The 13,391-nt window shown below is 52.4% G+C and overlaps 1 protein-coding gene across 2 annotated transcripts in view; it reads right to left on the bottom strand.

The window, feature by feature from the left end:
• Positions 1 to 10,586: 10,586 nt before the first annotated feature.
• Positions 10,587 to 13,391, bottom strand: part of LOC113406963 (rho family-interacting cell polarization regulator 1-like) — a 10,169-nt gene continuing 7,364 nt past the window's right edge. Inside the window, exons 8-12 of one of the 2 annotated variants that reach the window (XM_026653882.1) lie at positions 12,728 to 12,924; positions 12,508 to 12,591; positions 11,699 to 11,789; positions 11,258 to 11,321; positions 10,620 to 10,704 (exon numbers count right to left, since the gene is read on the bottom strand). In XM_026653882.1, coding sequence (XP_026509667.1) covers positions 11,299 to 11,321; positions 11,699 to 11,789; positions 12,508 to 12,591; positions 12,728 to 12,924 — 395 coding nt within the window. In that variant the 3' untranslated portion in view covers positions 10,620 to 10,704; positions 11,258 to 11,298. Of the gene's footprint in view, positions 10,705 to 11,257; positions 11,322 to 11,698; positions 11,790 to 12,507; positions 12,592 to 12,727; positions 12,925 to 13,391 lie in introns of both variants that reach the window. The other variant, XM_029912031.1, reaches the window with a different exon arrangement.

Raw genomic sequence — 13,391 nt, 5'->3', positions numbered from 1 at the left:
CACTCAGACTCTGTGCTTGCGAGAGGGGAAGTATGGCCTCTTAGAGGTGACCTGGGGGTGGTGTGTAATTGTCACAGGTCACTAGGTGGGGGCTTGAGCTGGTTTTGTGTTGTGTTGTTGAAAAGGAACCCCTAGATACTGAACCCTGCTCTTGTTGCTGCTGGCTCCACCTAGCAGAAGGGTTACATATGTGCATATTACTTTATTAGCTTTAGGAAAAATAAATAATTTTAGGAAGAAGTGTCAGTGCGGCCATCAGTGGGAGTTGGTGGCCCACTCTGAGGCCACCAAAAAATTTGTTGCAAGAACCCCTGCTTTAAGGCACCTGTTGCAAGTCAAGTTGCCTGCAGTTATTCAGGTATCAGTAACTGGGTGGCTCAAGGTGACATGCTGTGGCCACTGAACCCATGTCGTGGCAGTTGGAGTCCTCTCCTAGGCAGGTTTCAGAGAATGTCTTGTGCATGTTAGTTGCATTCTGTAGAGGCTCCTGCTGAAAGTTTTGCTCTGAGAGCACTATTTAAGAGCCATCATTTCAAAGTGCTCTATAATACACATGCATACTTCAATTCTACTTGAAAGTATTGTTGAGGAAAATAGCCTTAATTCAATAAAGGGAAAATGAAAGAGTCTACACTTAAAACACTACAGTGGAGACGCTACCTACGCTGATGGGAGGGGTTCTGCTGTTGGGGTAGGTAATCTTTCTCCGCAAGAGGCGGTAGCGCTGTCTACACAGGGACTTAGGTTGGCTTACCAACGCCACTCAGGGCTGTGAGTTTTTCCCACCTCTGACCGCTGTAGTTAAACCAGTGTAATTTTCTAGTGCGGAGCAGGCCAGACTCTAGTAAGCAGAGGCACTGCAGTAATAGAATCATGATGCATACTCCCCTTCCATTTTCTGAACAATAGGATCATATGTGGTCAAAGAAAAGTAAGTAGCTGTGACTCTCTTAAGTGTCAGCATGATCAAAAGAGTTAGAGCCTCAAGAAACTCCCTATTCTGAAGAATCAGAGCAGGCTGCGGAGCAGGGATCAGAAGGACGGTGAAGAAAATTGGCAGCATGTGACTTCCAGAAGAAGAAAGAGGAGTATCCATGTACCAGCAATGCAGATACAGGTGAGCAACTGTTTTCATGTTCTCTCCACAGGTCCTAATGCGGAGAGTGGCAGTGCTTCTCAAGCTATCTGATGTGGAGGACCGGCAATTTTTTTCCCAATGTGCCAGGGACCGGTGCCATATTATTATCCTATTTGACGCTCTTATGAGGAAACTTGCCACGGATCGGCAGCCAATGGTGGTCCGCGGACCACCACTTTGAGAAGCACTGGACTAGATGATACATCTGAGGGAAGGGCGCAGAAGGAGACTCCACCGATTGGAAGGCATGAGATGCATTGTCCTAGGAATGGGGGTTCCACGACCACCACTCCCAAGAGAAGGAGGCGGGTGGCGGTGGTCGGGGACTCCCTCCTAAGGCGGACTGAGTCATCTATCTGCCGTCCCGACCGGGAAACCAGAGAAGTGTGCTGCTTGCCAGGAGTTAGGATTCACGATGTGTCGGAGAGACTGCCGAGACTCATCAAGCCCTCAGATCGCTACCCCTTCCTGCTTCTCCATGTGGGCACCAATGATACTGCCAAGAATGACCTTGAGCGGATCACTGCAGACTACGTGGCTCTGGGAAGAGGGATAAAGGAGTTTGAGGCGCAGGTGGTGTTCTCGTTTATCCTCCCTGTGGAAGGAAAAGGCCCAGGTAGAGACCGTTGAATCATGGATGTCAACGAATGGCTACGCAGGTGGTGTCAGAAGGCTTTGGATTCTTTGACTATGGGATGGTGTTCCAAGAAGAAGGATTGCTAGGCAGAGATAGGCTCCACCTAACGAAGAGAGGGAAGAGCATCTTCGTAAGCAGGTTGTCTAACCTAGTGAAGAGGGCTTTAAACTAGGTTCACCAGGGGAAGGAGACCAAAGCCTTGAGGTAAGTGGGGAAGTGGGATACCAGGAGGAAGCACAAGCAGGAGAGCGCAAGAGGGGAGGACTCCTGCCTCATACTGAGAAAGCAGGACAATCAGTGAGTTATCTTAAGTGCCTATACACAAATGCAAGAAGCCTGGGAAACAAGCAGGTAGAACTGGAAGTCCTGGCACAGTCAAGGAATTATGATGTGATTGGAATAACAGAGACTTGGTGGGATAACTCACATGTCTGGAGTACTGTCCTGGATGGATATAAACTGTTCAGGAAGGACAGGCAGGGCAGAAAAGGTGGGGGAGTTGCATTGTATGCAAGAAAGTAGTATGACTGCTCAGAGCTCCAGTATGAAACTGCAGAAAAACCTGAGAGTCTCTGGATTAAGTTTAGAAGTGTGAGCAACAAGGGTGATGTTGTGGTGGGAGTCTGCTATAGACCACCATACCAGGGGGATGAGATGAACAAGGCTTTCTTCAGGCAACTAACAGGCCCTGGTTCTCATGGGGGACTTCAATCTGCTGGGAGAGCAATACAGCAGTGCACAGACAATCCAGGAAGTTTTTGGAAAGTGTTGGGGACAATTTCCTGGTGCAAGTGCTGGAGGAACCAACTAGGAGCAGAGCTTTTCTTGACCTGCTGCTCACAAAAAGGGAAGAATGAGTAGGGGAAGCAAAAGTGGATGGGAACCTGGGAGGCAGTGACCATGAGATGGTCGAGTTCAGGATCCTGACACAAGGAAGAAAGGAGAGCAGCAGAATTCGAACCCTGGACTTCAGAAAAGCAGACTTAGTTCTCTGAGGGAGTCAGATGGGCAGGATCCCCTGGGAGAATAACATGAGGGAGAAAAGGAGTCCAGGAGAGCTGGCTGTATTTTAAAGAATCCTTATTGAGGTGGCAGGAACAAACCATCCCGATGTGTAGAAAGAATAGTACATATGGCAGGCAACCGGTTTGGCTTAACAGTGAAATCCTTACTGATCTTAAACACAAAAAAGAAGCTTACAAGAAGTGGAAGCTTGAACAAATGACCGGGGAGGAGTATAAAAATATTGCTCAGGCATGCAGGAGTGAAATCAGGAAGGCCAAATCACACTTGGAGTTGCAGCTAGCAAGGGATGCTAAGAGTAACAAGAAAGAAGGTCAAGGAAAATGTGGGTCCCTTACTGAATGGGGGAGGCAACCTAGTGTCAGAGGATGCGGAAAAAACTAATGTACTCAATGCTTTTTTTGCCTCTGTCTTCACGAACAAGGTCAGCTCCCAGACTGCTGCACTGGGCAGCACAGTATGGGGAGGAGGTGACCAGCCCTCTGGAGAAAAAAGTGGTTCAGGACTATTTAGAAAAACTGGATGAGCACAAGTCCATGGGGCCGGATGCACTGCATCCGAGGGTGCTAAAGGAGTTGGCGGATGTGATTGCAGAGCCATTGGCCATTATCTTTGAAAACTCATGGCGATCGGGGGAGGTCCCGGATGACTGGAAAAAGGCTAATATAGTGCCCATCTTTAAAAAAGGGAAGGAGGAGGATCCGGGGAACTACAGGCCAGTCAGCCTCACCTCAGTCCCTGGAAAAATCATGGAGCAGGTCCTCAAGGAATCAATTCTGAAGCACTTAGAGGAGAGGAAAGTGATCAGGAACAGTCAGCATGGATTCACCAAGGGCAAGTCATGCCTGACTAACCTAATTGCCTTCTATGACGAGATAACTGGCTCTGTGGATGAGGGGAAAGCAGTGGATGTGTTATTCCTTGACTTTAGCAAAGCTTTTGATACGGTCTCATACAGTATTCTTGCCAGCAAGTTAAAGTAGTATAGGCTGGATGAATGGACTATAAGGTGGATAGAAAGCTGGCTAGATCGTCGGGCTTAACGGGTAGTGATCAATGGCTGCATGTCTAATTGGCAGCCAAGGGTCAGTCCTGGGGCCGGTTTTGTTCAATATCTTCATTAATGATCTGGAGGATGGCGTGGATTGCACCCTCAGGAAGTTTGCAGATGACACTAAACTGGGAGGAGTGGTAGATACGCTGGAGGGTAGGGATAGGATACAGAGGAACCTAGAGAAATTAGAGGATTGGGCCAAAAGAAATCTGATGAGGTTCAACAAGGACAAGTGCAGAGTCCTGCACTTGGGACGGAAGAATCCCATGCACTGCTACAGACTAGGGACCGAGTGGGTAGGCAGCAGTTCTGCAGAAAAGGACCTAGGGGTTACAGTGGACGAGAAGCTGGATATGAGTCAACAGTGTGCCGTTGTTGCCAAGAAGGCTAATGGCATTTTGGGCTGTATAAGTAGGAGCATTGTCAGCAGATCAAGGGACATGATTATTCCCCTCTATTCGGCATTAGTGAGGCCTCATCTGGAGTTCTGTGTCCAGTTTTGGGCCACACACTACAGGAAGGATGTGGAAAAATTGGAAAGAGTCCAGCAGAGGGCAACAAAAATGATTAGGGGGCTGGAGCACATGACTTATGAGGAGAGGCAGAGAGAACTGGGCTTATTTAGTCTGCAGAAGAGAAGAATGAGGCGGGATTTGATAGCTACTTTCAACTACCTGAAAGGGAGTTCCAAAGAGGATGGATCTAGACTGTTCTCAGTGGTACCGGATGACAGAACAAGGAGTAATGGTCTCAAGTTGCAGTGGGGGAGTGTCACGGAGTCCCCGGGCGATGCTCTGGAACTGCTCCCTACGAAGCCAGTGAGGACTTTGGTGAAGTCTCCTCTCTGTGAGCAGATTGTCTTCCGGGCAAAAAGCTCACATGGCTTCACCTTCCTGGGTCTGACCTTGGAGCATTCAGCATCCTCTGCCCCTCTGTGTGCTTCCCACAGCGAGTCCGCCCAGGCGGGGTCCTGGGGAAGCCACAGGGTCCTGCACCCCCACTTCGCAGTCAGACGTGACTCTTAGCCAGCCAGTAAAACAGAGGTTTATTAGATGACAGGGACACGGTCTAAAACAGAGCTTGTAGGTACAGAGAAAAGGACCCCTCAGCCGGGTCCATTTTGAGGGGCAGTGAGCCAGACACCCACGTCTGCACTCACTCCACGTCCCCAGCCAGCTCCAAACTGAAACTCTCCAGCCCCTCTTCTCTGGCCTTTGTCTCTTTCCCAGGCCATGAGGTCACCTGATCTCTTTGTTCTCCAACACCTTCAGTTGGCATCTTTGCAGAGGAGGGGTCCAGGTCATTAGTTGCCAGGAGACAGAGTGCCGGCCATTCTCTGTGCAGACAGTATCACAGGGGGCTTCTTGGGCTCTGCAACAATTATACACCCTGATCCCCCCCACCTAGATACCTAAGAAATGCATAGGGGAAACTGAGGCACCCACGTAGTATTCAGAGAAAACATTAAGAACATTCCCACTTCGTCACAGGGAGGTCTAGGTTGGATATTAGGAAACACTATTTCACTAGGAGGGTGGTGAAGCACTGGAATGGGTTACCTAGGGAGAATCTCCATCCTTAAAAAGAACAGGAGTACTTGTGGCACCTTAGAGACTAACAAATTTATTAGAGCATAAGCTTTCGTGGGCTACAGCCCACTTCATCGGATGCATATAGAGTGGAACATATATTGAGGATATATATATACACACGTACAGAGAGCATGAACAGGTGGGAGTTGTCTTACCAACTCTGAGAGGCCAATTAAGTAAGAGAAAAAAACTTTTGAAGTGATAATCAAGATAGCCCAGTACAGACAGTTTGATAAGAAGTGTGAGAATACTTACAAGGGGAGATAGATTCAATGTTTGTAATGGCTCAGCCATTCCCAGTCCTTATTCAATCCTGAGTTGATTGTATCTAGTTTGCATATCAATTCCAGCTCAGCAGTCTCTCGTTGGAGTCTGTTTTTGAAGTTTTTCTGTTGTAAGATAGCCACCCGCAGGTCTGTCATTGAATGGCCAGACAGGTTAAAGTGTTCTCCCACTGGTTTTTGAGTATTATGATTCCTGATGTCAGATTTGTGTCCATTAATTCTTTTGCGTAGAGACTGTCCGGTCTGGCCAATGTACATGGCAGAGGGGCATTGCTGGCACATGATGGCATATATCACATTGGTAGATGTGCAGGTGAACAAGCCCCTGATGGTATGGCTGATGTGATTAGGTCCTATGATGATGTCACTTGAATAGATATGTGGTCAGAGTTGGCATCGGGCTTTGTTACAAGGATAGGTTCCTGGGTCAGTGTTTTTGTTCAGTGATGTGTGGTTGCTGGTGAGTATTTGCTTTAGGTTGGGGAGTTGTCTGTAAGCGAGGACAGGTCTGTCTCCCAAGATCTGTGAGAGTAAAGGATCATCTTTCAGGATAGGTTGTAGAGCTCTAGCAATAAGTCCCAAACACTTCCAGAGTGTACAGTACCAGCACACGCATTGCATTCCTCCCTATCACACTACAATACAGAACTAACTCTATTCCCCCTGGGCAAATGTCATCTGTGCACGGCTGTGCAAGCGGCTAAGACCTGAAGTTAATATTGCCGAGTGGAGTTCTACTGCATTAATGAAAAGTGTGTGTGTTAACTAAACATTTTGGTGAGCAAGGGGCTCTCTAAGAGAGGTGGAGTCTCAGTGAATGTAAAATGTGGAGATAAAGTAGCCTTCCTTGACATACCTTTAACTTGACGGTCCCTTCCTTTGAAGGGCTTGTATGCATTTATGTTCCCCATAGGCAGTCTTCACAATGTAACTGGTTTTGTCTCTCCTCTTCGGATATATCTTCCTAAATATTCATTCTGTTGGCAGGCTCGAGCACCCAGTGTTGTTTAATCAGTGTTGTGCCACTGATTCCCCCCGCTACCCATTTTGTTAAGCAATCCCCCTTCAAGCATTTAAACTGTTGAATAAAGCACTTAAACTTCAGGAACCCTGGGTTTCCCAACAGTCTGAGCTGTGTAAAGACTTGATGTTTACCTCGAAGTGCACGTGTCCAGGTGTGGCTCTGGGATCACAATGCCTTGGTTTTCACGTGTGGTTTTACAGCAGCATTTTTCTATTTTTGAACATGTTTCTGCTTTAGCTGTGAGACCCAAGGGGGAACTGACCAGGTATACAAGGCAAGTAATTAAGGAGACAGGCACAAAGTGCTTTTTCTCAGATTTCTCCCAGTTACAGCAATCTCAGGGGTCACTGGGAGCAGGGTGGGAAAACAGTATTCAGAGAGAAGTGATTGGGTTTAACAGAACACTTTGCAGGGTTCAGTTGCAGGAATTGGGGGGAATCTGAATTCCTCCCTTTGTGCCCCCCAAGGGAGACCAGGTGGCGTGACAGGAATGTGAACCCTGAAGGGCAAAGCATGAATGGAGAGCAGCTTCACTGTGTACTGGTAATAGAACCGTTTTCAGTCGTGCAAAACCTCTTTAGGGGACAGAGAAATCTTACACTGGAGGGAGTGCTGGCCCCCAGTTCCATCACCTATGATTAACCCAAGGGTCCCACTGTACATTCCTAACACAGGGCATTGGCAAAGTAGAGCCATGCATCTGATGCAGTGGGTATTCACCCGCGAAAGCTTATGCTCCAATACATCTGTTAGTCTATAAGGTGCCACAGGACTCTGCTTCTTACAGCAATGGTGTTGCCCTATAGGTTCGAGGGAGAACAAGTAAAAGGAGCCCTCTCCCCCCATTATTTAGGGCTCTGGGGAAGTTAGAGAGGCTCAAAAAAGTTTCAGTAGTGACTGTCACATGGGGAGCTGCAGGAGCTTGAAAGGGGAAATCTCAGTCAGAGAGTCCCATCTCTTCCCCATTAACACGTCTTCATTAGCTCGGTACTGAGCAGCAGGGCAAGGATACTTCACAAGTCCCTCCTGGCCAGTCGATAAGGTCTGGCCGCTCCTGGCAAGAGCAGTGAGTAATGGATGCCTCTGAGCTGCCACATGTATCACCGGCTACGTTGGCGGGGAGACTGGCATGGGGCTGCCTGGCTCCCACCGAGTGAGCACTGACCCAGCAGCATCTGTCTGCTACTTACAGGCATAGGAGAGGGCAAAGGTTTTTGCATCCCATTATCAAAGGCGGCAGCTTGTTTCCTGTGCCTAATCCTGCACCCTAAAGCCCCAGTCAGTCTGGCAGCGGCACGGCAGTAAAGCTTTCCATCTGGGCAGCTTCCCAGTCCCCTCTTGGATGAAGGTTTCTGGACCCAGTCTGCCAGCCAGGGACTTCTTAGGTTTTAAGCTTATGCAAAATTCCTTCCGTTTTTGTGGAGTTCAGTGAAGGAGAAAATCTCTGTTTCCTGTTTAAAAAAGAATCATCCAAGGCCTCTTTTTAAAGGCCGGGCATCAACTTAAGGCCAAATGGCCTAAAGCAAAGTAAAAGTGGTTTCCAATTCCACTTGGCTCGTTGCTATTGACGCTCTGGGTCCTTGCTGCGTTCCCCACAGCTCAGGCATGACGGTCGCTGCAGTCAGTTCCCCTTTCGGGTCTTTACCCGGCCGTGTCCGAGCTGCAAACACTTTGGGGGAACTGGTCATTGGAACTGAAAACAGTTATGGAAACAGGAGGTTTTGTTAAAAGCCTGTTTATCTAGCCTACATTTTGACCCTTAAAGTTGAGCTGCAGTACAAATGCCAGCAATCTGAAATAGGGGGACTCAAGTCTCCCTCCACCCCACTCAGTGGGTGTTACATGGCTCCCACTGGAGGGGGGGAAAGACTCTTGGGAGCTGCTGCCCCGCCCTCTCCTTGGGCCTGATCTCCCCGAAGATTTCACAGGCCCACTGAGCAGAGGGCTGAGCTGAGACAGGCAGCATGTGCAGCTTCCAGCTCCTCTCTGGCTGGTACACTGCACAAGCTAATGGTGCATCTGGCCCCCTTTCTCAAGGGAGGCTTCTGTGGCTGGCTGCAGCAGCTGCCTCCGGAAAGCCCTGGATCTGTGCCCTTCCACAAAGAGCCTGCTGCGCTGGTGTTTCTGCTTGATCACAGGGCTGCAGGGGAGGGAGGAGATGACAGTCCCATGATTTGCTTCTGCTCCCTGCCCCCCACCAGGACAGCAGGGGCCACCCATCCCACAGTGTTCTCAGGCTCTTCACACATGCTCCTCTGTGCAGGGTGGCACATCCGGAACGGTCTGTACCAACAGCCGACAGTCATTAACAGGCAGAGGGTGGGATGCGGGCTCACGGGGGGTATTTACATTCAGAAAAATACTCTGGCTGCTACTCCTCCAGGCTGTGCCAGCCAACACTACAAGTCAGGCATATCCTGCCCTCACAGCCCACGTTCCCTTCTGGGCTTCACGCAGTGCCTAGAAGCAGTGGTTTCCCCTCTGAGCAGGCTCTTCACACAAGGAGCTGGCTGCAAAAGGCAAACCAGCCAAAGCCCTGCACAGTCTTTGCAGCCAGCTCTGCTGGGCAGCTGCTTGCATTGTGCTGTAAGGAAATAGGAGGTGCATTGATCAGGCCCAGTATTAGCATCCTGCTGGCTGCCTGAAGGGAGAGCGGTCCTGGCGCTGTGGTGTTCACTCCTTGGATCATTTCTACCATGCTGCATTGTGGAAAAAATACACTTGCTCTCCACCCCCATCCAAAGCATCTCTCCTCCAGCTGCCCCACAGCCAGCAGGGTGCTGAGCGGGATCTCCCAACAGGGCAGGGACCAGCCACTTCACATTTCTAGGAGTGAGGATCCTAAAGTGCTCTAACAAGCTAATCTCAGGGAAGATGGGCATCCCTATCTTAGAAGTGGGCAAGCAGAAGCATGGAGCTTTCCCAGGCCACACAGCTAATCCCTGCTGTGCTCACAAGACCATGCTGCCGACCATCGCTTTAACCACTAGCCTCTACTTCTGCCCCAGGCAAAACTCTCACAAAGCGACACCTTTGCTCATTAAAGGTTTATTTTAAAATCAAAATTAGCCATTCTCTGTAATTACATTATATATAGATTTATAGAGACTTTATAGAAAAGATTTTTTTGTTTTTGCTTTTCTGCAAAACTCAGTAAATAAAAAATAAAATAAACCAAAAAGGTGGCAGCTTCTGTCCATCTGTCCCCTCTCTGTGTTGCTCCTCTCCCCCACCCTGCTTTAAAAATGACTAACACCAGAGGAAGGCTCAGCTGTGGGTCCCTGCGGGCAACGCAGGGGAGGGGGAGGCAGGAGACCCTTGGAGCTGAAAAGAAGATACGCCAGCAGAATATATTAATATCTATGTCTCGTTTTATTTGAGTCCCGGGGACTCCAGGCGCTGAAGGAGGACGGTGCCCACAGCAAAGGGAGCTCCCGGAAAGAAACAACATCGCCTCAAAGTGCATGTCCATCTGGGGAAGTCTGAGCAGCCTGCGAGCTACTGGAAGGAGTCCCAATGCAGACTTCACGGGCCAACCCAGTCTCCAGCAGGGGCGCACAAGCTCTGGCCCCACCTAGCAAGTTGAAATAGAAAAGCAAGTTGGAGGGGAGGGGAGTGTCCGAAGCCCCACTTCTCCACGGTGGTGTGCCCAGCAGCCCCTCTGGCACAGTGCCGGGGGGAGGGAAAGCTGTGCTCCGTAAGGCAGTGAGGGGGGGTGTCGGGCTGGCAGGGAGGTACTAATACTGCTGCATGTTCCCAAGGGATGGGAGCTGGGCCCAGGCTGAGAGAGCCTCCAGCAGCTCCCTGGTGCCTTCACCCCAAAGGGCTCACAAGTGTGTTAGTGCCAGCGTGTCTCAGAAAGCTGTGCTGGCCATGCTGCCTGGTGCGAAGATCCTCGGTAAGCTGTTCAGAGTCTCCTCCAGCCGCCGGTGAGCCGATTTCCCATCTTCCCCTGCAAACACACACCACGGTCAGTCACCCTTCCCAGGCCCCTCTAAGCCCCCCTGTCCTCTCCACTCAGGCCTTGGCCCAGCTGAGCTGGAGCCCCAGTATGGCAGTCAGGAGAGCAGTGTTGGCTCCCCCCTGCTCAGCCTGCAGCTTACTGCGAGCTCGGGGCTGATGCACACGGCTGGCTTCAGGCGTCTAAAGGACGTTTCTATTCAATGTGAATTGTAATCATAAAGAATCCAGGTGGGGGTGCAGATGGAACCCAGGGCGCTCAGCTCCAGCACCACTGCCCTCAAACAGTTCTGCTAAGGGGAAAATGCCCTCAGCTGGCAGAGCCTGTGCAGGCTGCAGCCACTAGGGGGCAGCACACATGCACACACCAGCAAGGCCGTACACTACATGCCGACACATTCGGGGCGTGCCACAGAACTGGGGTCCACACACAGCAAAGACGCAGGTTAAAAGGACATGGCCGACAGGGTCCAAAACAAGAGACACTCGTGAGCAAAGCAGCAGGAATGGGGGAGCGGGAACGAATCTGGCCAACACGTCCCGACCTGTGCAGCTGCTGTCACGAGCCGGAAGCCTAGTTAGCCAATCAGATGGTTCTCTCAGTGCCATCTAATAAATGATAATAAATAACAATGACACTTCACGTTCTCAGAGCACCTGCTGACATTACCTAGGGGACCAGGCTGCCGGGCTAGGGGCCTGCTTCTGCTCTCGCCCCGGCCAGGCCACGGGTGGCGCCAGCAGCAGGCGAGGTGGCAAGCCTGAGCTCGTGGAGCAGGGCATGGACCCAAGGCCTATGACATATCCAGCTGGTCCACTGTGCCCTCTTCTGCAGCCAGGCTCTAGCATGGACAGGACCGGGGAGCCTCGCTCTAGGATCAGCTCTGTGGCACTGGGATGGTACCAACGGCGGTGCGAGCAGAGTCTGGCTTTGGTGTCACCTAAAGGAGCCGCTCCAGGCCCTGGGTGTGCAGCAGGGCACTCACCGCATAGCATCAGGCTCTGCTTGGCTGCCTCCCGCACATCCTCCTTGTCCGTTTGGCACAGATACACCAGCTGCTCGATGCTTTCTTTGGCCTGCCGGGAGAGGCCGAGACAGCGCTGAGCCCATCCTTGCCCTGCCTGCACTCCCAACCCCGGGGAGCACTGGGGGAGGGGCAGCATGGGCAGGCCAGAGGCCAGGAAGACAGGTAGAGGGTGGGAACAAGGTCTCTGTGGTCCTGTCTTAGTTCTGGCAGAGCGAGGGACCCAGGGATCAGTCCCAGAGCTCCACGCTTGCCCCCTGCAGGCAGTCGGCCAGGACAGGGTCCCCTATGGGCTGCTCTGGACCGGCTATGTCCCCTGCCCCCACCCTCCCCACTGCCCTTAGTGCTGCCCAGGAGACCAGCAGAAGTGGTAGGTGGAGCTGCCTCCTGGCTCCTCCCCTGTGCGGGCGCATCTCATGGCTTCTCCGGGCTGGGAACAGGCCACCTCCTTGCTGCTGCCTGGGTCCCTCCCAGTCTCGCTGGGGCTCCACTCCCTCCCCTACACAGGCTGAGCTCAGCCATCGCCCTGGCTCTCCGGACGCCAGCACATGCAGGATGCTGCTGCCATTGTGCCTAGGAGGGGCGGCCACTGAGGTCCCACCGGCAGCAGGGTACAGGGAGGATCTGGGCAATTTCCCCTCTGCTGCACTAGCCTGGGCCCCACGTCATCCCCCATGGACACAATGGCCCAGCAGTGAGAGGGGCACGGCCTTGGCAGCTGCTCATTGCCACCGATCCCCATGCAGACGAGCCGCGGGGGCTGCACTTACCTTGAGACACCCCAGGGCTGCGCAGCTGGCGATTCGCGTCTGCGCCTCTTCATCTTCCAGCTGCTCCAAGTACCACACCAGGGCCTGGGGGACACAGAGATCAGCACTGTGCGGGCTGCCCCGGGCCGTTAGGCGTGGGCAGAGCCTCTGAGAGCAGCTGGTACCCCCCCAATCCCCCATTCCCAGCCTGGCAGGGGTGCGAGGGCCCTGGGGCGCTCACCCGTTCCCGGAAGCGGGGGTTCTCGGCGAGGCTGCGTAGCTGGGCGGACACGGCACTGATGACTTTGCTGTTGCCCTCGATGAGCAGCGAGCTCATGGCCTTCAGCCCGTCCTTCTTGAGCCGGCTCTCGGGCACTCGCTTCAGCGCCTTCAGCACCACGTCCTGGTCGTCCGAGTTCAGGTTCTGGGCCAGCAGCACTGCCGGGGCGGGAGGGGGGGGTGAGAACAGCCGCAGCACAGCCGGGGCAGCCCCGAGTTCCAGGCTGGGCTAGTCCCTCTGGCAGGGGACGAGCCCCACTTGTGCCCTGGGGGGCCGGGGTTTCACTCCCGCCTGCCTGGCTCTCACAAAGACCAGCGGGACGGGAAGGCGAGCGCCCCGCACCGTCGGGAGAGCTGGGCCTGCCAGGGAAGGGTGTGCTTTCGAGGGGCCGTATCCCGGCCGCGCTGCGTGATCCGCAGGCAGAAGGAGAATGAGCTGGGGAGAGGACTGAGCACATGCAGGAGCAGCTCAGCCCAGACCCACTGCACCTTGGGCAGGGATCACAAAGCCATCGCGGCGCACAGCCTGGCTCAGTCTTGACCTGCGAGCGAGCTGGCACGGGCAGGTGCTAGAGACAGTCTGGTGCCGTCTGCTGCACTGGCACAGTGGGTGCTGGGCCATCTAA

This window comes from Terrapene carolina, unplaced genomic scaffold (assembly GCF_002925995.2).
Source record: "Terrapene carolina triunguis isolate 2854851 unplaced genomic scaffold, T_m_triunguis-2.0 Scaffold167, whole genome shotgun sequence".
NCBI lineage: Eukaryota > Metazoa > Chordata > Testudines > Emydidae > Terrapene > Terrapene triunguis.
This window is presented reverse-complemented; position numbering and strand designations above follow the sequence as displayed.